This window comes from Pezoporus occidentalis, unplaced genomic scaffold (genome assembly GCF_034315485.1).
Source record: "Pezoporus occidentalis ecotype Australia unplaced genomic scaffold, CSIRO_AGI_Poc_V1 ctg18, whole genome shotgun sequence".
Lineage (NCBI taxonomy): Eukaryota > Metazoa > Chordata > Aves > Psittaciformes > Psittacidae > Pezoporus > Pezoporus occidentalis.
The window spans coordinates 8,634,774-8,662,689 of NW_026913640.1; the positions used below are offsets into that span (position 1 = coordinate 8,634,774).

At 43.4% G+C, this 27,916-nt stretch overlaps 1 protein-coding gene and 1 long non-coding RNA gene across 5 annotated transcripts in view; one reads left to right on the forward strand and one right to left on the reverse strand.

Moving 5' to 3' along the window:
- The window catches only part of CRYL1 (crystallin lambda 1), a 61,945-nt gene extending 59,532 nt beyond the window's left edge, over window positions 1–2,413 (forward strand). For all 4 annotated transcript variants that reach the window (XM_062615233.1, XM_062615232.1, XM_062615231.1 and 1 more), the window contains one exon: window positions 318–2,413. In XM_062615233.1, the coding sequence (XP_062471217.1) occupies window positions 318–431 (114 nt within the window). In that variant the 3' untranslated portion in view covers window positions 432–2,413. The remainder of the gene's footprint in view (window positions 1–317) is intronic.
- An 18,286-nt stretch (window positions 2,414–20,699) lies between these two features.
- Window positions 20,700–22,189, reverse strand: LOC134161799 (uncharacterized). The gene is made up of 3 exons (XR_009964091.1): window positions 22,089–22,189; window positions 21,555–21,597; window positions 20,700–20,882 (listed from the first exon to the last, which is right to left on the reverse strand). It is a non-coding gene; the product is annotated as an uncharacterized LOC134161799 (long non-coding RNA).
- Window positions 22,190–27,916: the final 5,727 nt, after the last annotated feature.

Genomic DNA, 27,916 nt, shown 5'->3' on the forward strand with positions numbered 1-27,916 from the left:
TACTTAACAAAATGTTATTATCAAAGAGACTAGACAGTGCTGTGTGGGGCAAACCAAGAGAAGAGGCCTACACTTTGTTCCGCAGGCACCTTCATTGCCACATTCAGGCCAACCTTCTCCACCTGACAGCATTCCTCATACAGATTAGCTCATTTCCAGTCACCCATGTAAAGAATTAGTGGTTTATTGCTTGTGATTAACTTACAGTTTGTGTGGATGGCTGCTTGGTCTGATGCAGGGAAAGCAGGATGACAATGCTGGTGAGAAGCTTTTTACTCAGAGTGAGAGATTTAATCATTTTAAATTTTCTGTTCCAGGCAATGTCTGAGAAAATTCCAGTTGTTCCCAAAGTCCTGGATGCCAGGAGAAAATGGAGAGATGAATGTCTTGCTGGTCTTTCCAAATTGAAAAAACAAATGAAATCTGACTGAGGTGCACCTTGTCTAACAGGAGAGACCAAACAAAGAGCAGATCTTCATTAAAAAACAGGAAATTCTTGGTCATGCAGAAGAGGAGACTGAATGTGCAACCAATGATATGCACAAATGTAGAGACCAATGAAATATTTGGTCCAAATTTGTCATGATGTAATTCATGAATAACTGGAAATAGTTGCTATAAAGTTCCGTTAAAATTTGTCAGATTACTATATATGCATTAGATGTGTAAGCATTAGTAGTTTTAGCAATATTAATATTGTGCAATGCTGGAACACAATCATGTTTTAAATAATGCATTTTTCAGCTTGCTTAGGAATTCAGCACTTGAACAGTATTTGCTTATGCAGGGATCTGAAATAGGCAAACATCAGCTGTTTGTCACTGAAGAAAATAAGCCTTCACCCGCTGGTCACTGCAACAGCAAGGTTAATTTGTAAAGCACTGACTGTAGGTAGAAAGTTGTACTGGGTAAAGAGTAGATTCACTGGCCAGTGAGCTGAGACCTTAACAGCAGTAAGGGTGGCTTCAGCTGGTATTTGTAGCTGTTCCACAATGTAGAGGAAATAATTACTCCTCCTTTCCCTCCCTTTGGCACTTCTGTACCTATATGATAATCTGTGAGTAAATAAAGCAGAATTCCCCCTTCATCCCTTACCCTGTTCCTGTAAGACTCAGCAGAGATCCACTTGCTCTTTAAGACCATGCACCTGGTACCCCATGATTTTACCTCCAGCTTAAGTCAGATGTTTGATGCTGACCACTGGCATTGCTGCATAAATATGTACCCTCTTTTAAGACTGGTCTGTGAGAAATAAGATATTTTGATGTAATAGCTAGTTTGGGAGACAGTATGGTATAGTGAATTGGTGTGTACTTTATCCCAAGGTACTCCACAACTGTCTTGAGTCATCTTGGGATGACTCAGGTTCACCTCTCTGTTGCCATGTCTGTTTTGTACATTATCTGAAGCAAGAACTGCTTCTTTAGGACTCAGCTGTAGTGAATGTAACAGCTGTAGCGGAAGGGATCCCAGGTATCTGCTATTCTGCTCTCCTACAGAAGGAAAGGTGCAGCAGCTTACATGCTATCCTTCCTACAGGAGACACAACATCTCCTCCACATACAGGGGCACAATATACACATTGAAGTAGTAATATCCTCAGTTGCTGCAGTGGTGTGTTTGGTGCACAGCAGGCAGTGTTATTATGAATGTACATACCCTGTAATATAGTTGGACTTTGATCTTAGCTGGAACCTTAGGGCATTATGCAGATAGTAAGAATAACTCAAAACAGTGCATTTCACCCACATGCTTAAGTCATTTATAGAGGGTGCAGCACACAAGTTGATGAAACTTGCTACCATTTTGAGATAACAGCAGGAATATCTGTGCAGACATCAATCCTACTTACTTCTGCTTAGGTTACCGTGAAAGAGATGTAAGATAAATTGTACTGCTTGACATAATTAGTGGGCCAAGAACACATCTCTGGATGTGAAGTGTGGGATGGGAAGCATAATGCAGAGGCTGTCCTGTGCTCCTTTATAATCAGTGAAGAGAGAAGAAAATTGGAAAACTCAGTTTATTTTGTCCTGATAGAGACTTAAAATTGTCAGGTTTCTTCTATTGCTTTTTATTGCCACAGCGACTGGCTCAAGTTGTATTTAGACATCTGAAGTTGTGGAGGTCAGTCCTCAATCCTGATGCCTTATTAAGCAATAATAAATTAATTATGGGGCTGATTTCCTCATTTTAGGTATGTTTCTATATTTCAGGTGAGGCTATCGAAAGTTCCAGTTACTTTTGAGATTAGACCTGTTTTCCTATGAGTATATGACGTTGTCATAACTAATTAGCTCACATTGCTTCTGTTTATTCTGAGATATTTTAAAACTCAATCATGTCATCAAATATTTGCCTCCATCTTTACTATTTCCTTATGAATAAAATATTTTAATGAGGAAAGTATTAACTTCTGTGTTTCAGTGTGATACTGTAGTAGTAGCACTACATAAGATGTCTTTAGAAACAGTGTCCTCTTGGCTGCGAGGAAAAGCCTGCACCACTCCTATGGGAGTGGAGTGAATTCCGAGGAGAGTTGTTGGTAAGAGCACTGTTTCCAGTGGACTTTTGAAACACATGAAACCACTTTGTTTTCTGGTTTGCTAGAAAACAGCATGACTTATTTTCCCTATGTATATTCAAAGAAATGCTCCATGGGATTACGCATTCCTCAGCATTTTTCCTTCTCTGATGATTTATGTTCCTTCAGTGAAGAAGGATTGCCCCTCACCAACCGCTGAAGTGGAGGGACACTTGGAATAAAATGGCACTTAGTGTGCATGAGGTTTTTTCTTGAACCTGAATGTGGAATGGAGATTTTAATCCATGGCTTTGTAGACTTCTTCCAGCTACTTGGATTTCAGACCTATATTCACAAGAAGTGGAGATGTATAAGATGAAGAATCATCCAGAAACTTTTTTTCCTGCATCTATGAGTAAAATGAAGTCTAAGAGCCCGTAGTTGCATGTGGATACAGGAAAGCTTTGCGCAGAACCTTGACTTACTTTTTTAATAGATTCTATAAAATACAGCTGTAAATTTGGCCTAAATTGGATGTTTGATCTGTTTAGCTTAAGCCTAGATGGTGTCTATTGTTATAGTAGTAATGGGTTGTCCAAGGCCTCCATAAGGGTCCAGCACCTCCTTGTCAGCACACTGGAGCTGTTTTCCAGCAGAAAGCATTTAAAAGCTTCTGTAACTTAAAACATTGTGAGAACTTTCCGTTGCATTTGTTATGTGTTTAACATCAGGTCTTGCAGTCACTCTTTCAGTATCGTAACAGTACATACTTTCCATATGAAGCCATGGTGGTTTGTTCTTGGTCTGCTTAAACAGATGATAATACTCATAACAAATACAATGGAGGCATTTTTTTGCAGCCAAGGGAGAAAGTGATGAGGCTGGAAAATCCTTGCTGTCACTCTGATATTACTGAAAAAATGAGGTTGTCATTTAGGAGATTCCAGGAACTGCCTTGATGCAACTGGTTCTTCTGAAAGAGAATATTTTTTTAATGCATATTTTTTCCTTGACTTGCCCAGTAATTCGTTATACATTAAAACTGCACTACCAGTGGAAATGGTTTACCACTCCCTTGTGCTCCACTGCAGCAGAGGCCTCCATGAACACTGTGACCATCTCCATGTAGCACAGACAAGTTCATAATGTGTGCATTGCTCCTGCACTGCTATAGCAGAGCTACCAGTCAGCTTTACCCCCAGCTGTGTTGCTGTGGAATTTGTATCTTCTTTTTAAGATCTAATTAAAAACTTAATGGGGTGTAATCTGTCTATTGAGTTCTTAGTAGTAATAAAGAATTTCTGTGCACTTAAATTATTGGAATTACCGCCATAACACAAGGACAACAGACCAAGAAGTGCACAGCTTTCCACATTCCAGAGCACCACAAAACCAGATTTTCTGATATTACTCAGCAATGCCATTTCAAACCTATGCAGTAATGGAAAGATGTAACTGTGCCATTTCAAACACCCCTGAGTAGTGGGAATAGTGAATTGCATAACCAGGCAGTTTAACCAAATGGGCAGTGCCTGTGCCTGATCTGGATTGTACAGAAGCTTATGGAGTAGCATGAAGTTGCATTGTGTAATTCTGTAAACCAGAAATGTTCCTTGCATTTGCGTTTGCTTTTCCTAAGAAGAAAAGTTAATTACAAATATCATCTCCCCCCTATCAATATCTGTGTCAGTGCATAGTGAAGGGTGATTACATAAGTCTGATGGATTTTTAAAGTCTGAATATAGCTTTAGTTGCTGAAAGAGACACCACCATACTTCTTTAGTCTTCAATTTACAAAACAAAATCTATTAAAAGTAAGAATATGACACCAGAGAAAAATATATGAATTTTCTAACAAGATGCAGGTATTATTCATATTACTAGAAATCAAATCATACTTCATTAAGTAATAAGAGTTTATGTTTTAATCTGATTTTAGTATCTGTATAGTTTATTATAAGGAAAACTATTAGATAGGGATTAACGCAATTGTATTTAATCATCAGTAAAAGTGAAGTACGCGTTAGCACAGCCCTACTACACTGTGTGAACAGTGCTCACTGTGTCCGTACATAGCTTGGCTTTCAAGACTCTTATACAAATTACCATCCTGACTCCTCTGCAGGGTGCTACCTCAGAAGAGCAGTGCCCTACCAGCTCATTGCACCCACTGCCAAAACACTTTGCCATGACAGCTCTCCAGACAGCAGTCGCTGAATGTAGCCTCAGGTAATCACTGCACTGTCCACCCTTTTGACAATCCCGTCCCCATGCATATGCAGAGCAAAAGAAAGTGGGATTTCCAGCAGCCACCTCTCCCGTAAACTGCCAGTGAGTTTCTTGAATGTCAACAAAAAGACTTTACGTTGCCCACAATCCTGGGGTTTGTTCCATTTTCTAGGCCCAAATCGGTCTGTGCTGGCTTCCTGCCCTGTTTCGGTAGCAAAGGAGTTTTGGTTGTGACATTTAAATGGACAATCTGCCCAGCTCATAGGAAGCCCAGCCACAGCCTGCTGCATAGCTAAAACCAGATGTTAATAGTTCATCCTCATTCATGTGCCTTCCAGGCTAAAGGCTTGGACTATTCACCTGTAAAATCAATTTTTCCTTCCAAGATAATGACCCACAAAAGGTAAATGAGGTCCATCTGTCCTAGGTCCAGGATCTCTGCTCCATAATCCCTGCTGAAGCTTGTCTGATTTTCCCTAATGCCGGTTACTGCTGGCTGCCACCCATCTGAGATGGCATTAGTTCAGTGTGAGCAAAGTTTGAGAACTTCCCATGAGACCAATATATGTCTTATCAGCAACATATGGCTCTTTTGCCATGTCTGTAGTTGTAGAACCTTCTCCAGATGGTCATATCAAAGGCTCAGAAACCTATATTAAAATGTTGAGCTGATCACCACTGGATGTTAGAGACTATAAGAAGGGCTTGAATATAACCATGGTCATGATTTATGAGTAATACAGTGTAACAACAGAGATCATTTGGAAGCTGTCTACTTAAGGCAGGGTTGAGAGATTTCTAGAACAACACATGATCACCTGGTTTATAGTAGGAAAGCACAAAGACCAGAACTGTATGAAGCTTGGCTACCAAGGGAGGACTGGTTGGTTTAGCAGTAAGTCCATACCTGTCTTTTGGTAACACTCAGTGAGTTTATTTTCAGTGGTGGCCCTGGAACTGCATTACTCTGTTTGCTTCTTATAACTCCTCCTTTCTGTGTACATTTCCTCATGAAGTTTCTCTGAGGGAATCAGGACCTTGTATTTTCCATCCGTTTTGTGATATATGACCCTTTGCATAATTTCCAAGCTCATGCAGACATATGGTTACATAATAGAATCATAGAACTGTTTGGGCTGGAAAGGACCTTAAAGTTCATCAAGTTCCAACTGCCCTGCCATGGGCAGGGACACCTTCCACTAGATGAGGTTGCTCAAAGCCCCATCCAGCCTGGCCCTGAACAGCTTCCTTGCAAAACCTGTTCCAGTGTCTCACCACACTCACAATAAAGAATTTCTTATATCTAACCTAAATCTCCTGTTTAAGTTTGAATTCATTCCCCCTTGTCCTATCACTACACTCCCTATATTGTACTTTGTTGTATTTCTTTTTCCTTTTTTTTTTAAACCTTTGTGTTGTCCATTCACCATCTAGCATCCACCTTTTGTTTCCACATTAGTCTCTTCTGATGACCCTTTATCACTGATGTCTCTCAGCTGCACCAAGGATCATCTTTAATTCAAAGATGCACATGGGGATTAATTGATACCCAGATGTTGTACCAGCCTCCCACTCCAGTCTCTACAGGCAAAGTGAATTTGTGGTGAATACTGATATTTCTCTCTCAACAGATGAGATCTGAACACCAACCTCTGGCCATCTAGACCCTGCTTGATCATGGCTGATGTCTCAAGGGCCTGTTTTGGTCATTCCCCAGCAGCACATCACAGGTCCTCAGGCACAGCACACCTGCCCATTGGCAGCATCTCCTCTGACTCAGATGCCTCTCAGGAGAGTGCTGTGTGCTGCTGGTGGTGGAGAGCCAAGCACAGCCTTTTTCCTAATCCTCTCTGTTGACAGTGATGTTTGGCTTCTCTGATTTAATCTCATGATATGTTCCAAGATGAAACTGCTCCCTGTTTTATGGCTGACTCAGTGCCTGTTGAGATCATTGCTGATCGACAGCTCCATGAGCCTTAAAACAAAGTTACTGGCAGAAGGTGTTTTTATACTGCGGGGATTTTATATTTGGACCCAGAAGGCACAATGTGGTAGAACCTGATGGTGAGTGTGGTCCCTGTAATGGAGGACATTATGTACCCTTTTTAGGTTCCCAGGGCAGTTCTTTCACCCCCTGGCTCCTGTTAGCTGCCTTTTCAACTGCTTACATCTTTCCTAAGCACTGGGGACCGCACTGCAGGCGATACATGGGGTGGATGTACCAGGCTGCTGCACAATGCCCTCACCATTATCACTCATACTGGTGCCCTTGTTCCCTCCAGCTCTCCCTTCATATTCTTTCTTTATGTTCTCCAGCAATGAGTTATATTTTTGATGACTTCCAGGCCTGTTTGGTAAATACCATCCTTCCAAACATAGTTCTCTCAGGGAGTCCTTATTTTTTGTTACTTGTACTATTATTTTTCACGTTTTTTTGTGGTATCTCCTACAATTTCCCCTGGAGAAAACAAATTTTAGCAAATCTGTGATACCTGTTCCTCTTTTTTTATTCCCTTTGGGGGAAATTGTGAAATGCTTAATACATGCTTCTGCTTTTGTAAGTCTTTTTCTCAGTCTGAACATGGAACTAGCTACAGTTGCACAAACTCCATCCTTGGTTAAAATCTCCAGTTCACATACCTGGGAAAACCACAGAAGCTGGGTGGAGATAGCACAGTCTCCACAACTAAATTGAAAGCTGACTTGATTGAAGTGGATTTATTAGGGAGAATTTTATGACAGTACGTTTTCACCTTTGGCAATACCTAATAGGCAGCACAGCAGATAGCTCGGGCTGAAAAACACACTGAGTGCAGCCTTGGGATGGAGGAAGGATTCAGTGGGTCATCCTCAGGTCCATGTCAGCATCTCCCTTCACTAACCTGGAAGACAGGCAATGGCCCTGGCCCACTCCCACTGCTTCTTTCTGCTGTTTGTTCTTACGCGGTGTGCTTTCTCCTAACAGCCCTGTTTTTGCATCTGTGGCCTTACACAGTTCCTGCCTTTCTACCCCATCTTTTTACATTTTAATCTGTGCCTGTCTGGAGGCCCTGACAGTCACCCTAATTTTTCAGCTGCCCACTCACTGCTGAACTGTATCTCAGCATTCCCATCTTTCCCTCTGGTGCCGCTCTTGGTGCAGGCCAGTGGCTATCAGGTGATCCACCCTCCCAACGAAACAGGTTGGAAATAGCAGGGAATGGCTGCAAAGGCTGCACAGGAGCCTGATCTGAGGGTGACACGTTGGCAAAGGTTGTTTACTCAAGCCACGGTCTAAGCCCTGAGTGTGGCCAGTCAGAAAAGCCTGACAGGAGACCAAGCCCCTGACACCGTAAGACAGTGAGAAGCCAAGCAGATTTATCACCTGCTGCTCATGCTTCCACATCTCCTCCTTTTGATGCCCATGACTTTAGCTGACAGTTATTTTAACTGTCCACTTGGTTATGAGCTTTATTCCTTTTTGTGAGCATTGAGACCATCCTCACATATGTACCTACGCTCTTGGGCTCACTGCTTATGAAATAGATTAAAAAGTATTTTTCAAGCTTTTACAAGATTGTACAAAGTTCATCCTAGGTGAAAAGACAAACATCAAGAGAGCTTGATCTGCTGCTTAGCTTTTTAAAAGAAGTCTTCCTAAGCATAAGTTAAGCAACTGAACAAGCTATTTGTGAGCAGTTGCAAAGGTCTTTGAGCTCTTTTAGGGATAGTTAAATACACATCTCTTGGAGATGATGCAGATACAGTTAGTACAAATCAGAAATCCTTCATCCCTATAAATATGCAAATTAAAAACAATTAAAATACACAACACTGTCTAATGCTTAATATAAGCATACACCCAATGTTCATGCAGCCAACATTAGTTCATCTAACAGTAGAGACCAAGAAGAAGACCAAGAAAAAGGGGGGGTGACACTTGGTCCCAGCAAGTAAAGGCTAGCTCTGAGAAGGTGGTTTCCAAAGTGGTATTGTGGGAGCATTTCAGGTCATTGTAAGAAAAGCAGCAAGACAAATATTCAAGGAAGTGATCCAAGATAGAGTTGTGGTGACATCGCACAGCCTGTTGTGATAGCACGAGGGTTTAAACTAAATGGTTTAAACTAATGATTTAATGGTTTAAATGAAATGGTTTTAAACTAAAAGAGGGGAGATTCAGGCTGGATGTGAGGAAAAAAGTCTTTACAATGAAAGTGGTGAAACATTGGCACAGGTTGCCCAGAGAGGTGGTGGATGCACCATTCCTTGAGACATTCAAGGCCAGGCTGGATGTGGTTCTGCGCAACCATATCTAGATGAAGATGTCCCTGCTCATCGCAGGGAGGTTGGACTAGATGGGCTTTGAAGGTCCCTTCCAACCCAGACTGTTCTATAATTCTATGATCGCAGAAAGGTGTAAGCTTGCTATGCAAGCAATAAAATAATACCATTCATGGAAAGGTGGGAATAAGCCAGAGCTGCTGAGACATCCAGAGCTGCTGAGACATCACTATTGCACAAAGTAATGAAGAAATCACAGTGGATACTCATAGCTTTTAGAAAGGGGAAGTCACAAAGAAAATGGGAAATAAAGTCAAGACACTGGAATGTAGGCCAATAACACTAGTCCTAAGGGAACAAATACTGTGAAGGTGCAGGGAGTGTGGAATAAGTGCTCAGATGAGGGACAAAACTGTACAGTACATCCCAACATAAGGACTACCATGTTGAAATAACCAGGGAGCTTATCAGGAGGCATTGGTGTCAACACTGAAGCTGTGACACATGAAGAAACAATGGGAAAACAGCTCCAGAGCAGGACAGGGCTGTAGAGCTGATGGGAAAAGCCTACTGGAGTGCCAGAAAAGTTCCCCAAAATCAGAGTGCAGAGTCACTTGGCAGGCAGGTTTTACTGCACTTCCCTGACTTGTGGAGGGTCACCTCAATGCTTCCTTAGGGATATGATGAGGTCAGTACGGAAATAATTCAAAAGTAGTTGTCAGTGGTGTTCCATCAGTTTAAAGGCAGCAGTGAGCAAGGAAGAGCTGGTCACCCCCAACAGCCAGGCAGGGAGATGGGGATGCCAGGGGCTGGTCATGCTCATTCCTTGCAGGAACCTTACAGGGAAAGCAATGAATCATGCAGACATCCAAATGACCGCAGTGTCATAAAAAAAAAGAAAAAAAAAGAGTGATTGCAATTTTCCGAGAGTTGGCAAACCTTTAGGCCACTGTTTGAGGTCAAGCACTGATGGCAGTCAAGGAGTTGTGGAGCTCCTGTGCTTGTCATTTTTGTGAACAAAGATGTTGCATTATGTGGCAAAGATGTGGCCAGGTTGGACAAGGCCTTGAACAAACTGGCCTAGTAGAAGGTGTCCCTGCCCATGTGAGGAGGATTGGAACTATATGATTACAAGGTCTTTTCCAATCCTAAACATTCTATGATCCTATGATTCTATGATTTTGGGGCTGGGAGAGGTATTCCTGTGGGAGATCTGAATGCTGTCCCTTGGTCACTAAATAACAGCCATATTTAAACTAGCGGCAACACTCCTCATCACCCTGCAAACATCGTTTTTGCCAGACTGGAGGGGATTTACAGCCTCTCATCTCCAGAGAAAGGTCAAAATGTTGCCATGCAGCAGAAGGAGTTCATAAACAACAGGTAGATGCCATGTTCACAGGAGCTGGGCTCTGCACCACCAGCTCGTCCATGAATGATCGCAAATGAGGATGTGGCTCAGCCACCCATGTTGAACAGACACTGGTACATGGAACCATTCTTTGGTGTTGCAGTGCAAATGTGTCCGATCCGGTGTGGGACAGGGTACCATGGGTGTTATTCCGCAGAGAGAGGGTGGCGGCAGTAGGCAGAAATCTGGCTAAATTAGAAAAGTAAATTTGAAAAAGCCCTGCAGAATAAAAGGATTGGTTGTACCACAAATACAGAGTATGCTGGGAGATAAGGGTGCATAATGGACTACAGCTGAAAAGATAATATAGGTCATATGTAAAGAATGTCCTGAATTAATAACTTCCTTTGTGTAAGTATGTTTTGCGAATCATTATCACTTAGCAGCCTACAGCCTACGCTGTCCTTTTTGGGTTTTACAGACTTAAATTGTTTCCTGGGGGTATTATCTCTGTCTGGCTCAGCAAAATTAAAACAGTATCTCATTTAACATTGCCTATAAGTAGATGGAAACAGTTGACTCCAGATGTATTATGAATTGCACTTAGACAATTTAGATCATAGAAAGTGGGGCATACTTGGTGTTCAACACTTTCTTATAGAGCAGTAATCTGTGCTCAGCTTTATGGATCTTATCAAATGCTTATTCAAGCCAAGTTATGACTTCTGCCAGTAATACTTAATGCCATATTTCAGGCAATGCAGGGTAAACCAGGAAGGCACCCAGCAGAACTGCTGTGTGTCCTCTCTGCATTGAGGCACCCTGTGCCTGCCAGGGACCTCCAGCTGCAGGCACCCTCAGCACAGGAAACATCATGGGGAGTTTTGTCTAAGGACTCTTGAAAAGTCTCTCTGGAAAAGAAGTCTCCAGCCTCTCCCCATGCTCCACACCTTGTAGATCTTGGAAATATTCCCTAGTAGCCAGTCAAAACACTCTTTGTTGCAGAAGGAAAACTGATTTCTTCATGTCTTTGTCTCCACAGCTAACATAAAATCATCATCTCCTCAAGAAGGTTTTATGTGTTAGAGGATTATTGTCTCCTTTGTTCCTAATACTCTTTTCTTGGACTAAATGAGCTAAGTTTCCTAGTTTTGCCTCTTGAATCCCTTGGTCTATATTTCTGTTAACCTCTGTGTACCTTGAATGCTCCTCACTTTGTCCAATTCTGCAAGCACTGTGTCCAGACCAGGACCCAGCACCCTAGTTAATTAATTCAAATATCTTAGCCTGTATTAAATCACACCAAATCGATTCTCACTTCTGTTACAGGAGTGAAGAGAGCGCTTGTCTTCTCCCAGTCTTTCTCAGATCAATTTGCTGCCACGCCAGGGTGACCCACATCAGGCTTGCTGGTGATCCCAAACAAACTCTGGCGTGTGTGGACCTCCCACCCAGGCTGCCTGCACCTATTGCCCTTGCTCTTGCACGCTCTTATTTTCAGCCCTGTCTAGATGAGCAAAGAGTGAATGGGTGGAGGGCAGGGAGTGGATAAATGGCTTTGTCCTCCTGCTCCTCCCTGAAATCTGCTGCCTGGCACTTGTGGCCAGCATGGAAGGAAGCCTGGGCTGGGCTGTGAGTCACATCCCGCTCCCACTCCCTCCCGGGCTGGGAGCTGTGCATTCCCTGCCAGCAGCAACCTACAGCCAAGGCCTCAGCCCCACGCTTGTGGGGAAAGTGTCTTTCCTCGCTGTGCATAGCCACTGTTGTTACACAAACATGGAGCCATTTGGAGCCCTGCACTCTGTGCCACTGCTGGCAGCCACTCTGCTGCACAGCCCGAGCAATGGCCTCACCACAAGGAAATTCAGCATTAAAATCGGGTCCCAAAGCCTGAAAAAACACAGATACCATTTCATGATCTTATAATACCTGATGGAGAGCTGAGTTAGTATGAGTTTGCAGTGAGGGCTAGTAAAAGCCCTTAAAAAGGGCTGCAGAAAGCCACTGCTCCTGTCCCGATTAACAGCAAGGAAAGCTTAAACATGCTATTTCATTTTACTGACACCTGCATTAATGTCAGAGGTACGCAGCCAAAGGTAGAGGCATTAAGCATTAGGTAGCTTCTGAGTGTTAAAACCACCATGTCTATGGCCACGGCATTCCAGCAGTTCCCTTTAATGCCTGCACCTCTCAAACCCTCAAGTTATCCACTGAGAGATGCTCTCCATCAGTGCCAGTCCACATTCCAGCTGAGCATGGAGCAGGATGGACCCTGCCTGAGCTGCACTGGAGGAGCTGTGCGATCAGAAAGCGGATGCACAGACCCAGGCACCATTCCAGTACTGCCAGCTGAGGGGCATCAATCAATCAGGAGCCTGGCACAGAAATCATGCCAGTTTTTATTGTCAAAACACTTTTCATTACTTGTTATTAGTTCGAGTTTTTTTAATCAGTTATTTTTATTGGAGCACTTGGCTACTTAAAGATGACCTTTTGTTTGTTCTATCCACAATGTGCAGGATTATAAACGTACTGTAGGAGCTGGTTTTGATTTGACTTTCTCTGATTGTTTGTGTTGTTTGCAGAGATTTTCACATACTGCAGGTGACCCAAACAGCCCTGTTTTTTCAAAGGGGACATCTATCAACAGCCAGCACTTGTAAAATCCTGCAAACGCATGAACAAAATTGCATGGCCATGCCTTGGGCTTTGCTTGGCATTTGTAAATAACTTTGATATGGTTCTGTATGAAGGTGCTGTGCAGGAAGAAGTGCCAGTTCTCATACTGCAGCTGTATGTTCTGGTTATTTCTTTCCTACACAAAACCTAAGCCCTCCCACATGTGAAGGGGAGGGGAGACCCCTGCTCAGCATCTCTGGGGAAAGGGAGGCTTTTCTCACCCTGCCCTCCGCTCCTTCTCTCCTGCTCACTGGTGCTGCAGGGACCTGCCTTGGCAGCATGTAGCAAAGCCACCCTGGCACAAACTAGTCCAGCCTGGAGCCATTAGTCATCCACTCATCATAGGCCTCATCGCCTGCGCCCTGGACAGACATGTTCTACTGCCTCGATGTAAACCCACCGTGAAGGGCCAGCTGGTGCCAGAGGGGGGTCACTGCACCCACTGACCACTGCAGCCCATCACCCTGTACCCATCAGGGACCTTGTGCTTTGAGTGGCTTTGATGTCTGCCAAGGCAGAGATGCCAAGGAGTTGGGTGCAGGAGGACCTGCTGCAATGATGCTGGCCCTAAGCTGAAAAGCCCACCTGGAGCAAAAGCCCCCATCCTGGGTGACAGGGCTGACCTTCTTCTCCCACTTTCCTGGCTGGGGCTGCACCATCAGGCTAGAGGGTCACCATCACTTTTTAGAGGAGGGCTCAGCCTCCCCCCAGCCCTTCAACATGCAGGCTCAGGCCCATCTCAAGCCAAGAGTTCTGTTAGTTTTTCAGGAACCATGAGATTCTTAAAATGGTCTAATCCTCTGTGCAGCCAGCAAGCAAGTTCTTATCTTGACTTAACCTACAGGTAGAACAACTCTGGTCATACTGCCCGCATATTTCAGGGGTTTATGTCCACACCCCTGTGGCGTACGCACTCCAGTATCCCTCAGGTAGTCTTTCATCCCAGGTTATGCTTCAAGCCTCTGCAATCAGATACGGTTATCCTAAGCAACAGGGAGAAATATTTACCAAGAAGAAATTTAGAGGCAAAAATGGGGAAGAAAGAAAGAAGGGAAGAGAAAAGAACTGAAAATGGAAACTCAACATTATTTGAAATATGCACTGATGTTTGATAGAGAATTAATTTCACTTTTGCATACTGGCAGCTCTATACCTGAAGATTTATCTCATGCAGTATATTCCTCGTCTTCTGTTTTGCATGGTAATTTGATTTTTAAGATATTTCTTTCCTCTCCCACATGTTTAGCTCCTGCTAATTCTGAGAAAGCTTGTTGGTGAGGACCTCAAGAAAACTTGTATTGTGACAAACTCAGGGTGTTGGAAGTTCTGGGTAATGTTCCTACACTTTTACTGTTCTTCAGTAAACATCCATTTTCTTTCCCAGAGTTTCCTCTTACAGGTTGTTGTCTTGGCTATAATCTGCAAGGGATGGCTGATATCTGGGTACAGACTACTGCATGGAGGTGTTACCACAGATTGGTACCCCTGTGTGCAAATAACAAACACCAATCACCTGCCAAATCACCTGCCAAAGAAGCTCATTATGCCAAGGAACACCCCTTACTCTGGACCTTTCATTCATTGTATGAGAAAACAAGACCTTGGCTACTCCTGTGGCCATGATTTTGGGCAGAGCAGCTCATTGACCTTGTGTTCTTCTACCACACTCTCTGGGGATAGCTGATAACATCATTCATCCACCTGGTGTCCTGGTGGAGAAGCTGCTGAAAACAGCTCAGTAGGCCATCACCATCTCTCACCATCTCTGTGTGAGCATTGCTGTACCTGTCAGGTGGGATAAACCCCACTGCAATCTCCTGCAGCCACACAGCTCAGGGCAGGACAGTGACAGATTTATAATCACATTTTTCTTGTAACCAGGGGACAAAGAAAGAGTGACAAAACCTAAGTGGTCCTGTGGATGTGACCTTAAGAGACAGATTTGCGTTTCATAGGCCTGTATCCTTGCCTTGTGCTGATGGCTGCTTGACATCAGGGCACTCAGGTTGCCTCCTCCATGCTCTGAAATGAAAAGTTTTGCTTCTCTGATGGCAGATTTAGCTGGTTAATCACTATGGGCTTCTCCAAGCTCCAGAAATGGAAAGCTGCATTAAATTCAGTGTTGTTACTGCTAATGCAGTCCACAACCCTGTGGGATTCAAATGGGATTTCTGTTGCCTGCAGAAGTTGCTCACCTGGCTGTTCTGGACGCACCCTGACTTGTGACTGCCACCTCAGCACCTAATTAAGGGGTTAATGGACATCTTCTCCTCCTCCTTCTTGCTCAGTGTGGTTGCAATGGTATCCTGGACACTTCAAGGAAGGAGAGCAGGAATGCATCTCATTCGGGATCGATCACCTTTACAACACTAACATATATTCCCAGAATCATGCTGTTACCTTGGGACTATCTGAGACCGTCATGAGACAGGTTAGTTTTACCCTACTGGTGATGTGCTGTTGCAATAGTAATCCTGCTCAGTACGAGAGGAACCGCAGGTTCAGACCCCTGGTGCATGCACTTGGCTGAGAAGCCACTGGTGCGAGGCTACCACCTGCGGGCTTATGACTGAACGCCTCTAAGAATCCTGCCTAGACGCTTGATGTTTTTCTACTGCGTCATCGGCCGCTTGTGACTGACCCAGGAGATGACAGTCTTGTTCAGAATGCATGGGTGAAGGTCTTCCCGAATCTTCGTTAGTGAAGACAGGCCTTCTTCATAGGAGAAGGAAAGCTCCTATCTTCAAACCTTGGCAGATGGAGCTCGTCTAGCCTTGTAAGGTCTTCCATCTAGGAGAAGGACACTCTTACAAAACTGTGGACTTTGCTGTCACCGTCCTAGCTAGCTAGGCCGTGGCAGTTAAACCTCAGGTGTAAAGGGTGGGGCCAGTTCTGCACAAGCTACGCCTCACCTAAAAAATCCACTGCGCAGGCTGGAAGGGCTCACTCTCACTTGTCTGTATGGACAGGCGAGGGTCGAAACGGTAGGTGAAAAGGTGCATGGGAAGCTGCAGATCCAACCTTGCATGCGGGCGGACCAGCGCATGGGTAGCTCGAGATTGCTCAGGAGTTGACAGTCCTGGTCGGACACTTCCCGATTGCCTAAGAACCCTTTTTTTTTTTCCAACCAGATTTGCATATCGCACATGCTCTTGGTCATCGTCCTTGTAGTAAGCATGGTTAAAGCCCTTCCCAAATCTGCACTCACGAAGCCAAGCCGTCAATCAATCTGATGGGCCATGGATTACAGGGACATCTTTGTGGACACAGAAAGTGTTAAAAAGTACCAACTTACTGTGTTGCAAAGGCCATGTATTGAAAACTTGGGAAAGAATGTCAGGCAGCACGAATTTTGCCCTTAAGCAATATGTGAATTACTTCTTAAAATTAGTATCCCATGCTTATTAGGATTTCCTTTTTCATTAAGTTCCTTTGCTACCTCCTCAGTGTGCATACATCAGACATGTATTTCTATTCTTCCAACTACTGGACACTTTCTACCAGGCCCACAGGAATCAGGGTTCTCTGTACGAGGTTTCCTACCCTGGGACATTGTGGTCTGCAGGACAAGAGCTGTCAATGAGAGCTGTGAGCTCCAGAGCAGTCTGAAAGCATGTAGGTACATGCTCAGTGGCACCACCAGCTCCCAGCCAGCCAGTGCCAAGGTGATTTTGCATAGGGGGAAGAGGTCAAATCAAGGTGAGACTTAAGCAGACCATGTAAAGTTTTCCTTCTTCAGACTCCTCATGCTAGAGGGTCCCCCAAGGAAAAGCCCTGGGTAATGCTAGTACTCTGGGGTTAGACTGGGAAACTGAGCAAGAAAGCCAACTGTATATGTGATTTCCCAAAAGGGTTTGGAAGATCTAGACACTGACAATGGGGTTGATGGGTGGGAGGTGATATGTGTCACGACAAAGCCATGGAAGCATTCAAAACATGAGCTGATCTGATTCCTCCTCCATGAGCTTTACTATATGCTGATGAGATGGATTTGGAGGCACAGTGGTTAGCACAGAATGGTTTTGAGAGCCCTTAGACATGGAGGAAATTCTAACAGTTCAGAGTTTGAGCTTTATTTGGATCATATACACTTCAGAAAGGCTTTTTTCAGAACAAGTAGTTATATAAAAAATAGAAGAAATGGAAAATAGAACAGGCTGCTTGAGGAAACAGCAGAAGTAGAAGGGTAGGTCTTGGACACTGTTTGACAGAGCAAGACTCCAGGTAGCAAACCAGCAAGAAAATACTTTCTGCTCAGCTTGTGACATGCTCCAGAGCAGCTGGGTAAGGCTGGTCCTGGGAGAGTATGGACCATGCTGGGAAACATCACAGAAGCACCTGGACAAACTGAAACCCTCTGGACATCTGTGCAGCTCTCAGTCCTGCTTGCATTTGGGATGTGGGTTTTATGCACATGACTCATGTCTTGTAAAGGCAGGGAAAGAGCAGTTATTTGCCTCTGCCTTGTCCTCTGCTTTTGTTAGTTTACTATACAATTTTGTTTTACAGGTAGGCAGAGGCTTTTATTTTCTTACTGGTGCAGTTATTTCAAGGCTGAAGAAAGGACAGAATTGTATATGAAGCATACAGGTAAAGAAGGAGTCCTGATGTGCAAGGCCCTGCAAATAGAAAACATATTAGAAGAGAGAACTCTGCTCACATAAACACAGAAGGCTGTTACAAAACAAGTTTCAGGCTTCCCTTTTGATAATTTAGAATTTGCTAGCGTCTCTTAAACCAAGAAAAATGCAACCATGGGAAGGGAGTGCCAGTAATAACAGGCCTGCACTCACATCCAGTGGTAAAAGAGAAACAAGCAGCAGTTCCCCCGAGGGAAGGGGGATTCTGGAAGTTAAACAGAACTGTTTATGGTTGTGAGGAGTTAAAAGGCTTCCTAGACACCATGGCTTCCCTCTCATATCCTGAGCACCTTGGGGTAATGCATTAGCCCTGCAGCACATGGAAACAGCCCATCAAAGAGCTTGCCTTCTGCAACTCCATCTTCTTCAGGAAGATCGAGGACAGGAAACACCAGAACAGGGAGGTGGGTAAGTGTGGACAGATCCTGCCCTCTAATATTCCTCATGGGGATTATTTACATCTTCTTTCTGTGCAGGAGACTGCTGGTTTCTCAAGACCTGATGCCTTTGCCTGCCCTAGTTGAAAACAACTACCGTTATGGGATTTGTTTTGTTAAATTTAAGGCAACTCACACAAAAATGAGGCAAAGTTCAATGTGACTCATCCTTTACACACTGATCAACCCTCCTCTTCTCATTTCTGCATTTTAATTGTTTTGTTAAACTTGCATTTGAGACCTTTCTGTAATATGACTTTTGGCTTGACACCAGGTATAATTTTCCTGCTCTAATAACATCTATATTCTAGGAGTACTCCTCTTGCAAATGTGCCGTGTAATCTCCACACTCATTGATCCTGAATAAAGACAGCATCAAAATCTGAGTCACAGTCCTGTTCTTCTACACATTAAGTGTCCATTTTGGTTAAACTGACGATGGCTCCCGATTCCATTCCATACCTGCCCTTCCCTTTTTTCTGGTCTTTCTACCCTCCTAACAGGACGACACAGATGACCAGAGCATAGTCCAACATGTCTTTGTGTCTGCCTTTCACTTGGCTTTCATATGGATTTTGTCTCATGCCTTACGTCAAGGATGCTCTAGTGGCCCTGTTCAGTTCATTGTGTCCCTTTCTGCCCATCTCTCCAAATCCTGGCTGAGATCAGTGGCTGAGAATCTTGCATTGAGAAGCTGAGCTCAGAAGTCCAAAATAGTGAGGCTATGATTTTAACTAGGACCATTCTGACAAGACTGGCTCAGCTACACTTGCCCATCCATCTGGGGATCCTGGCACTGGAGGAGCGATTATCTCAGTGGCTTTGATTGATGGGGACTGAGAATCATGGCAGAGGGATGAGAGCTGGGAAGATCCCTTCTTCCTTTCACTTCCTGCAGGGCCTGGCAGCTCAACTTAGTCATTGTCTCCTGACAGGAAGAGGGGAGGTCTCTCAAGACCTTCATTAGTCACTCCATCTGCATATCTTGAGTCTTTCTAAAGTTAGGCAAGCAATGGGGTTGGGGACAGAAGTGCTTGAACTGGAAAATGCTGCTAGCTTTCTGGTCAACCCATACCTGTGTTGCAGAGTACAGTTTACTCAGCTTGCGTAAGGAGTGTTTTCTTAACGCATTTTGCTTTTGAGATGCTCCTGTGAGCACATGCTGGGAAAGGCTCCTGTTCAAATCCAGTAGCTGACATAGCAAAATCTTGCACTCAGTTGTTGCAAATCATTAATTCAAAGTCACAATCCATTTGGAGTAACTCATGGAAACCCATTATTATTTTGCCACTGCTTGTTTTGCTGCTTAGACAACCAAAATGCTTGTGAGAACAGGAAAAACTCTTGCTCTTCGCCTAAAAGGTGTAAAGAGCAGTAACACACCCCAAGTGAGAAGCAGCAAGATGTACGGGAGGAAAGAAAGAAGACTTGGGAGGTTAAGAGCCTCAAGACTCCCTGGTGCCTCAGTTACATGGCTCTTGTCAGGGTTAAACCTAACACTTTCCTGAAAGTCTTTTACCTGGTCTCTCATTTCATTGTAAGTCGCAAGGGAGGAATGTAATGTGGTGGTCTTTCACAGCTGAAACACACAGAAAATTATAAAACATATATTAAAGGAGCGTCACCGTGTGGCTATGCAGTTTCTATCCAAAGCCATGGAAGAAGAGAGGAAAGCATTTGAAGGAGCTAAGTCATTTGGGAACTTTGTGGCTAATTCACTGCATCTCTTTCTCTGCATTTCATAACTTCACACACGTGTTTGCAAGGCAAAATTCTGCAGGTGCTTATCTGCTCACATTCAAGGGTTAATTTATAGAGCCTCTGTCCCACAGAATACATATACTGCTCTTTGCACAGCTGCATAAAATACTGTAAACATTTAATAGCAAATAACGGTGCAGTAGAAAAAAAAAAGGCAAATCTTCATAGGAAGACTTTTTTTTTTGTGGAATGCCTGGATGAAGTAACAATGAAATAGCTGAATTAGAGGGTTATACATACTTACATTTTCCTGAATGAGCTAGTAAGGAAAATTGACAATTTGTGTATCATGTCTATTACTGGCTGTCAAATAGGAGCAGATGTGTTTAAACTCCTGCGTCCAAACTCTGCTGTTATCCTTGTCCAGCTGCATTCAGTCAGCTCCTCCATATGTAGACTACACGTGGCTTCTTGGCTTTTGCTATCACAGCATGTGTGTGAGCATAACAAATGTATGATCGAGCTAATTTAATTCTCTATGACCTACACAGAACCCCCTTGATCTAACCCCTGAAATGCTGCCTCTACAAGATGTCCCCAGCAAGGCCCCTCTTGCTTGTTGGAAGTTGGCCTTCTTTCAGAAGAGTCTAACAATACCTTCCAAATCAGGGGTATTCAACCACACCTGCCCAATATCAGAGATAATTATCAGCATGATTTAACTGGAAAATTTTCAACTCTTGAACATACTGTGGTGACATTTGCAGATGGTACTGTTAGTATGCATGGGAGGAAACAGGCTTTTTGTTAATAACAATTTGTTAATTTTTGTTAATAATAATTTGTTAAGGTAATGTGTACAGGATTTGGTATTTTCAGATAGTTGTACTAATGCTAGCGATAATTACATCAGTGCAATGATATCAGTGAACTCCCCCGATACCCCTGCAGTGAAGTGACTTGCACAGATTTAGCTTAATTTGCAACTTCTGAAGGAAGTGTGAAGTACTTGATACCAGTGTTTTCCCAAATGGCAGGAGTCTCTGAAGTGCAGGGTGGGGCTGAAAAAAAGGGAACAACTTTAGGCTGCCATTAGCATTTTAGAAGAGGACAAAATACTTCACACCAAATAAAGGTAAAAGACCATAAATATTTTCTTTATGTTAACTATCAATACAGCTACTGTTCTTGCCACAGGGGTGCTTTGCAGATTGGACATTGAAGGGCAGTTCCCATTTCTCTCTTTTGTAACTTGTGCTCCATACTGCGAAAAGCCCCAAGCATCGGTGTTTTCCATGTATTAGGTCAATGAATGGAACCACTATCAGAATACACCAAATGCCGATGGAAGATGTCAAGAAGAGTCTGACACCCACTAATTCTAGAGCTAATTTTAATGTTATTTAATTACCATAATGAAGAATGGAATGAAGAATCTGTGGCTCAGTCCTGTTCTCATAGCATTTTATGAGAGGTTTGGCACCAGCTTTCATGAGAACAGGGCTGGGTGTCATACCTTCATATACTAGTAATGAGAGAAAGATTGTAAGTATCTGTATCATCTGTAAAGTCAAATGGTCTTTGCAAAGCAAGCAAATGTGCTGAAACCAACAAGAGGAGGACCTGCAAGGGAGTCACTTATATAGGGGAGAGAACAGATGTCAGAACAGTGGGAATATGACAGTGTTGCATTAACTAGGGTATACAGAAGCTGTGTATCTGGCCCTGCCTACCATGCTGGGTCTCCCTCAGAGACCTGTGCTCAGGTCCAGGAGCCTGTAAGAAAAAGAAACAAACTGAAATCAATCTATCGCTGATGAAAACACAGGGTTTTGGTGTTAACTATCAACCAGACAAGTGGGTGATAATTAAAACAAACAAAGAAAAACCCCAAACAAAAAAACCAACACACACACACCAGCACCACCAACAATCAACCCCCCTCAAAGATCCAGCACTGACAAAGCATATTCCAAGGTTTTGGGGTATTTGAAAACAATGGATTCTGGCATATGAAAAACAGAAGGGTCTGAAACAAAAATGCCCTAGGAATACAATGGCTTTTACATGCACGAAAAGCAATGCAGAGATAGATTAGCTCACAGCAAGTGAAACTGAAAACCATCAGCCATGCAGTGCAGGAGTAAAGGTCCCTTGGAGACTGAAGTAAAAGGGAAAGGTGTCTTTGTAGACAATGAGATCCTCTCTTCCAGAAAACACTGACGTTAGTGAAAAAAAGAGAGACAGAGGAAGGAAGGACAACACACCCTGAATCTGTTCCCAAGAATACAGAATCCAGCTGTCAGCTGGCCACTGACTGATGAGGATTACACTGGACAGACAAGCAATCCTTCCTGGACTTTCTTCCAAGGCACTTGACAACACAACAAAAAGAGAAAATGGGTAAATACAGAGGTGGGCCAGAAAGCATGGCATGGCCAATAAGGCCTGGTCAGAGCAAAGGCAGGTATACATGCTTACACAAGATGTTGTGCATACTGGGCTGACAGCACATGTAGAGCTGACTTCACATGTATGCACTGAACTGAAGTGGCAAAGGGAAGCCTGGGTTCATACTGATCATTAATATAAGTGCAGATTTACAACATGACACACCTACCTTGAAAATCAGTAATTCTCTGCTTGCAGAAGTGCTTGTCTACTCCTAGCATTGACATCAGATGGACAGTGGAGCAGAACAGAAAAAAAAAGAGGACAAGATATACCTATTTCTCATGTTTCTGCTGCATGCAGACAGGGAAATGCAGAGGGATAAGTGGAAGAGATCTGGGGAGATTGGGGAATGAAGTAACAGCCAGAGAACGCAGGGTCAGTGAGAAGCCTAAGCCATTTTAGGTGAAAACAAGAGGCTAGCGTATGAGATAAGCAATCAGAGAAGATATCCTTACAGTGGACACAGAAATCTCACAAGAAGTGAATGGATCTGGCAGGGAAAGAAGAGCCAAGAGCCTAGATGATGGTAACCTGCAACAGGGGTAGAGGCCTCTGGATGATACCTTAAAGGAAGAGAAAACTGGTTACAGGCAAGTAGTGGAAATGAAGAAAAAAGGAGAGCACCAGAGAAGTGCTGCTCCCTATGTAGGATTGCCAGGGGCAATCTGGGACATAAAAGCAAGTGAAATGCAAAGCCTTAGGGGAGTTCAGGAGCAGCTTTAGAGAAACCACAATAGGGAGAGTTACTGTAGGACAGCGTGGTAAGAACTCTGGGAGGAAAGCTGGAGACCAGGGCCAGGGCTAAAGCCAGGGAAAAACAGAGAAGGGAAATGTGAGTGACAGAAGCTACCTGGGTTCAGGAATTGCTACAGGAAAAGAATGAGAAGCAGGAAGAGAGCAGAAGATGTGGCTAGATGAGATCAGGCACCAGAAGTGCAGATTGGTAGGGAGAAAGGGCAGAAGTAAACAGCATGGTTGAGGAGCCATGGTGGCAGCTAGCAGCAGGAGCTTGCTTATTTAGCAAGCCAGGCCGTAATTAATTAAATCAAGTTAGGCAGCAATCAGTCAGTTAAATCAGGTAACAATGACTCAATTAAGCTGAACCGGGGAACAATGAACTTATTACATCAAACCAGGGAACACCAAATTGATTAAATCAGCTGGGAGCTGCCATGGGTCCATCCAGGGTCTGGGCTTGGTGCCGCTCTGGCAGGGAACTCTCACTGGAGCTTCCTGCTCCAGGAGAAATATCACAACAGCAACTGCATCGCTGCTGACAGCCCTTCTTGTCCCCCCTTTGCCCAGAGCGACGAAATACACAGCAGACTACAGCTGATCTGATTAAATACTTCAAATAAAACAGAGGGGTGGGAAGATGGAAACTGTCAGCTTCCAAATTAGCTACAATCTTCCAGAAATTACTGGGCTGCCTAAGGATGGAGAAAGCTCTGCCTTTAAAATCAAGCTGATGCTGGACATCCAGAGCTGTCGTCTTAAGAAATCAACTGAGAGGCTTTGATGGGTGCCTGACAATAATTTAGTCTACCCTACCTAGTCTGCAGGAGAGGTATGCTTTCCAGTGTTGCTCTGGGAGAGTATGGAAATGTACTAAAATAGTTGCCTATGTCCATTTTGAGGTAAAAAGTGCAAATTATATGGATTAGTGTGAGTCAGGCTGGTCCTGTAGTGGCAGTCCTAGGAACCACTTCCATGCCCTTTCATTGGTCCCCCACATAATTTTGGTGTTTTGGTGATTTTTCTGGTTCTCTTCCTGTTCCTTCTTCTCTCTCCAGAAGCAGGGAACATCACTAATATATGTTTCTTATGGGCTATTTGAGGAATATCAGTTAACTGAAAATTAAAAAGGGAAAGTCTCATCGATAAGGACAACTTGAGGTCAAAAAAGACAAAGGAGATAGTCATATCTGTCCTGTTATTCAAAAGAAGTGCAATCCTGATTGTTCTGCAAGGATCTGTAAAGCTCTTGAAGGTGGGAAAAAGTATTGCTTGTCATAGCAGTACAGATGTTTGAGGAGCTGTAACAGTTAATAAACAGTGATACTGCACAGCCAACCTTTATGATACTGCACATTGTCATTAAAGCAATTATACTGAAAAGGAAGTGACTCTTTGGGTGTCATTTCTGGCTAGATGAGGTCCTGGGATTTGCCGAGAGTGTGTAAATCAGGACTAACATAACCCCTGTATGAATGCTGAACAACAAATTAAAGTCAAGTCTGAAGAAAAGCAGTATACAACAAAGATGGTGCTTCATCTGAGAATTAGTATACAGTAGCAGTACTACATATATGCCTGTTTTCCCTGAACAAATGTGCCACAAGGGAGCGTGCCCTTTGAGACACACCTGCACAACAATTTCGCACTGAGAGACTGGACTTAACTTTCTTTTTCCTCCTCTGAATGGTCAGAGGGCAAAAAGAGTCTAATTAAAGTTGTGAAAGTTTGGAAAGAAACTAGGCATTTTCAGGTTTTTCAACCTCCCAGTCTTTAGCACAATATTTGAGCAGCGGTCTGCCAAGAGAAAATGGAAAAGAAACTTCCTGGTGGCTTGGTTGGTTTTTTTCTCCTTTTTTATCCCTTCTGAATAATAAGAGGACTGAGAAGTTGGATTTTTTTTTTTTTTGGCACAAATCTTCAGTCTAATGAAATACATGAAAATGTGGTTAAAATTTCAGCCAAAAGTCTAGTCTTTTCATACTTGATTAGAATGGGCAGGAGGAAAACTTGACTTATGCCAGTATTTTAAAAAGTGCTTGTGATTTAAATGCTTTTACAGGATAGTCAGCCTTGCCTGTGTTATGACCTTGTAGATGATGTTATGCACTACCAAGGAGATTTGCCTTATCCTAAAGTTGGGCTTTATAACTAAAGCTACTCTTGGTCCTCAGTATAATGTTGTGACATCTCTATTTATTTTCTTAAAAAAAAAAAGAAAAAAGTATTTACAGAGATGTTTCTTTTGTATCTGCATCATCATGTGAGGCATCTATTGACACAGAATTTCTGAACACTGTAACTTTAATTTTCTACTTTGTTTATATGTCAATAATAGATGGTTTCTATGTTAATCCATCCCTCTCTTCTCCCTTTTTACTTAAGAATTGTGTCAACAAAATTACTTATCTACTCTGTAGTGCACAGCTGCAGCTCTTACAGGAGGAGAGCTCGTCACCATTCAAGAGTAATCAATTTGCATGTATTTATTTCACAGGTTTATCAAACAGTACTTCTCATAAGTACTGGCTAAATACTGAATATACAACATTTCTCATCCGTAAAGAAGCAATTACAATTTAGCTCTGATTACTAAGTAGTCAAATTACTAAATATATTTCATTTTCCCCCCATAATTAGAAAATCACATGATTAAAACTAGGAAACCCTTTTTCTATTCCTTTAAATTTCTGCACTCACATGTGTTATTCTTTCTATTTTATGTCCTTTGCATCATCACTTATAATCAAACAGCGAGCTGATGTTACCAGGTTGGAGAAGTAGCATTTGAGATGAGAGATTAAAAAGTTACCCAGCAGAAGACAACCTGGCACTCTACCACCCATTCACCCAGTGCTCCCCTTGTGGTTCCAGTTAAAGAATGGTTAGTGTGATATTGTCTCATTTTTGAACACAGAACATCACTAAAGACTTTTTCTTTGCTTCCAGAACTGGGTGGTTTTGCCTTGGGATAAACACCAGGTGTTGGCCTCCAACCATAACATACTCCTGATGGCAGCACAGTGAAGACCTGATCTAAGACATCTCAAGAGAGGTCCACGTTGTACCCCTGCTCACTCATCTCCAGCTCATCTCCTTTAGGCAATTTCACAGTGGCACCCATAGAGTCTTGCTTCCACAAGCTTTTCATAATACTTTTCCTACAGAAGAAAAAAAATCTTCAACGGCAAACACAGCCTTGAAAACCAGCACAAAACTCAAAATCCTCTGCTGCAGCTAAACATACCCAATGTTTATCATACCCAAATCAACCTTGGAATGACAGAGATGGGACATGTTTTACTTTTTCAAGGTCACTGAGTTAAGCAAGAAGGTGAATAGAAAGGGAACACACAAGTTCCAGATGTCTCTTCTATGCTTTTCTTACATTAAGATATGGGCTTCCCCTTTTGCAAAGTGCAGATGCATGGCCAGGTCTAGAGCCACTTCCCTTCACACACACCATACACATGAACCTTGAACATCATTTGAACACACAACTCCCCCAGAAGTGAGTGAACACAAGAAGACTCAGGCCTCAGGTATTTATTGTTTGTCTACCTCAGCCTGGTCCTAGAGTGGCTGTAGTGAACTGACTGCAGTGCTGGGTCCCCCACAGCCAGGGTACAACTGCTGAATGGTCCAAGTTAAGAGCTGACCCTGCTTTGTCCAGGAGGTTGGACTAGAGGTCTCCTGAGGTCCCTTCCATTATCAATCTTCCCGTGATCCTAACATGCAGGTTCCATGGATCTAAGTGCAAGGATAAGAAGGAGTGTTGGAGGAAAGATGAGCATGACAGAGGCATAGGCTAATGTTTAAACCACAGGTGATGGCAATTTATCTTTCAGGTATAAGGTTGAGTTGCTTGTGCTAGAAATTTCTACCTCTTCTTCCTGAGCATGAGAACAGTTAAGCCATTGACTTTCACAAAAGATTTTCCCTGGTGTTTTTATCCTAGGAAGTGGATATAAATGGCAGAACTTAGCTCAAAATCATTTATCATTCAAGCCTTTACACTTAAGAAGTACAAACAGATATTTTTCACCAAAGCCAGAACAAATACACTGTTGTTGCAGTTGTGCTGTACATTTTCTTTGAGAATTTAGTTAAGAGGATTAGAAACCATTTATTTAGTTTGACATGTGTGCGTGCAAGATGGAGAACGCAGGTTTGGGCAAGGATTTTTGAACCCAAAGTAAATTGTTTCCTCAGCAACTGTATTCCTTAGAAACAGAAAACTTTCTAAAATAGGTTTTTTCTACTGACAAATATCCACAGCTTCGTGAAAGGCTGCAAGTTTACAGGGAACTGCTGCAGCATTTCAATCGCACTTGAAAACAAACCTCAGAAAGCCAGAAACTACTGGCTCTTCCTTCTGTGTTTGGCCAGTAATTCCTTAATAAATTCCAAGAAAAAAGGCCAGGGCTTTTGCTGTGCCAAGGCCTTTTTGAATACCTAGATTTAAAGAGATGGGAACATGACCACGTTATCCTGAACAGATATGCATTTCCTCTGGAAAAAAACACAAAACAAAACAAAACCCCACACATGTGCAGCTATCTTGATTTCCTTCCCCTTATGTTCTCCCCATGCAACTTCAAGCCAGCCCTTGGGCGGCGGGAAGCGGCCACTAGACAGACGCGCCCCGCCGCCCCAGGCAGGACAGAAGTCCTCCTGCCTGCTCTTCCAGACTCGGCTCGGCTCGGCTCCGCCGTCCCGTCCCATCCCGTCCCTTATCGTGGCTGTCTTCCTCTCATGTTCAAAGCACAGATCCCCATTCTAACCCCTCCCCAGGGTACAGCAGCTGGGATGGGCTCCAGCCCCGCCCCGGGCTCTTACCGCCTCCACGGACAGCCTGAGGAACCGGGAGCGGGTGGAGGCGGGCGAGGGGCGGGTTAAAAGCGGC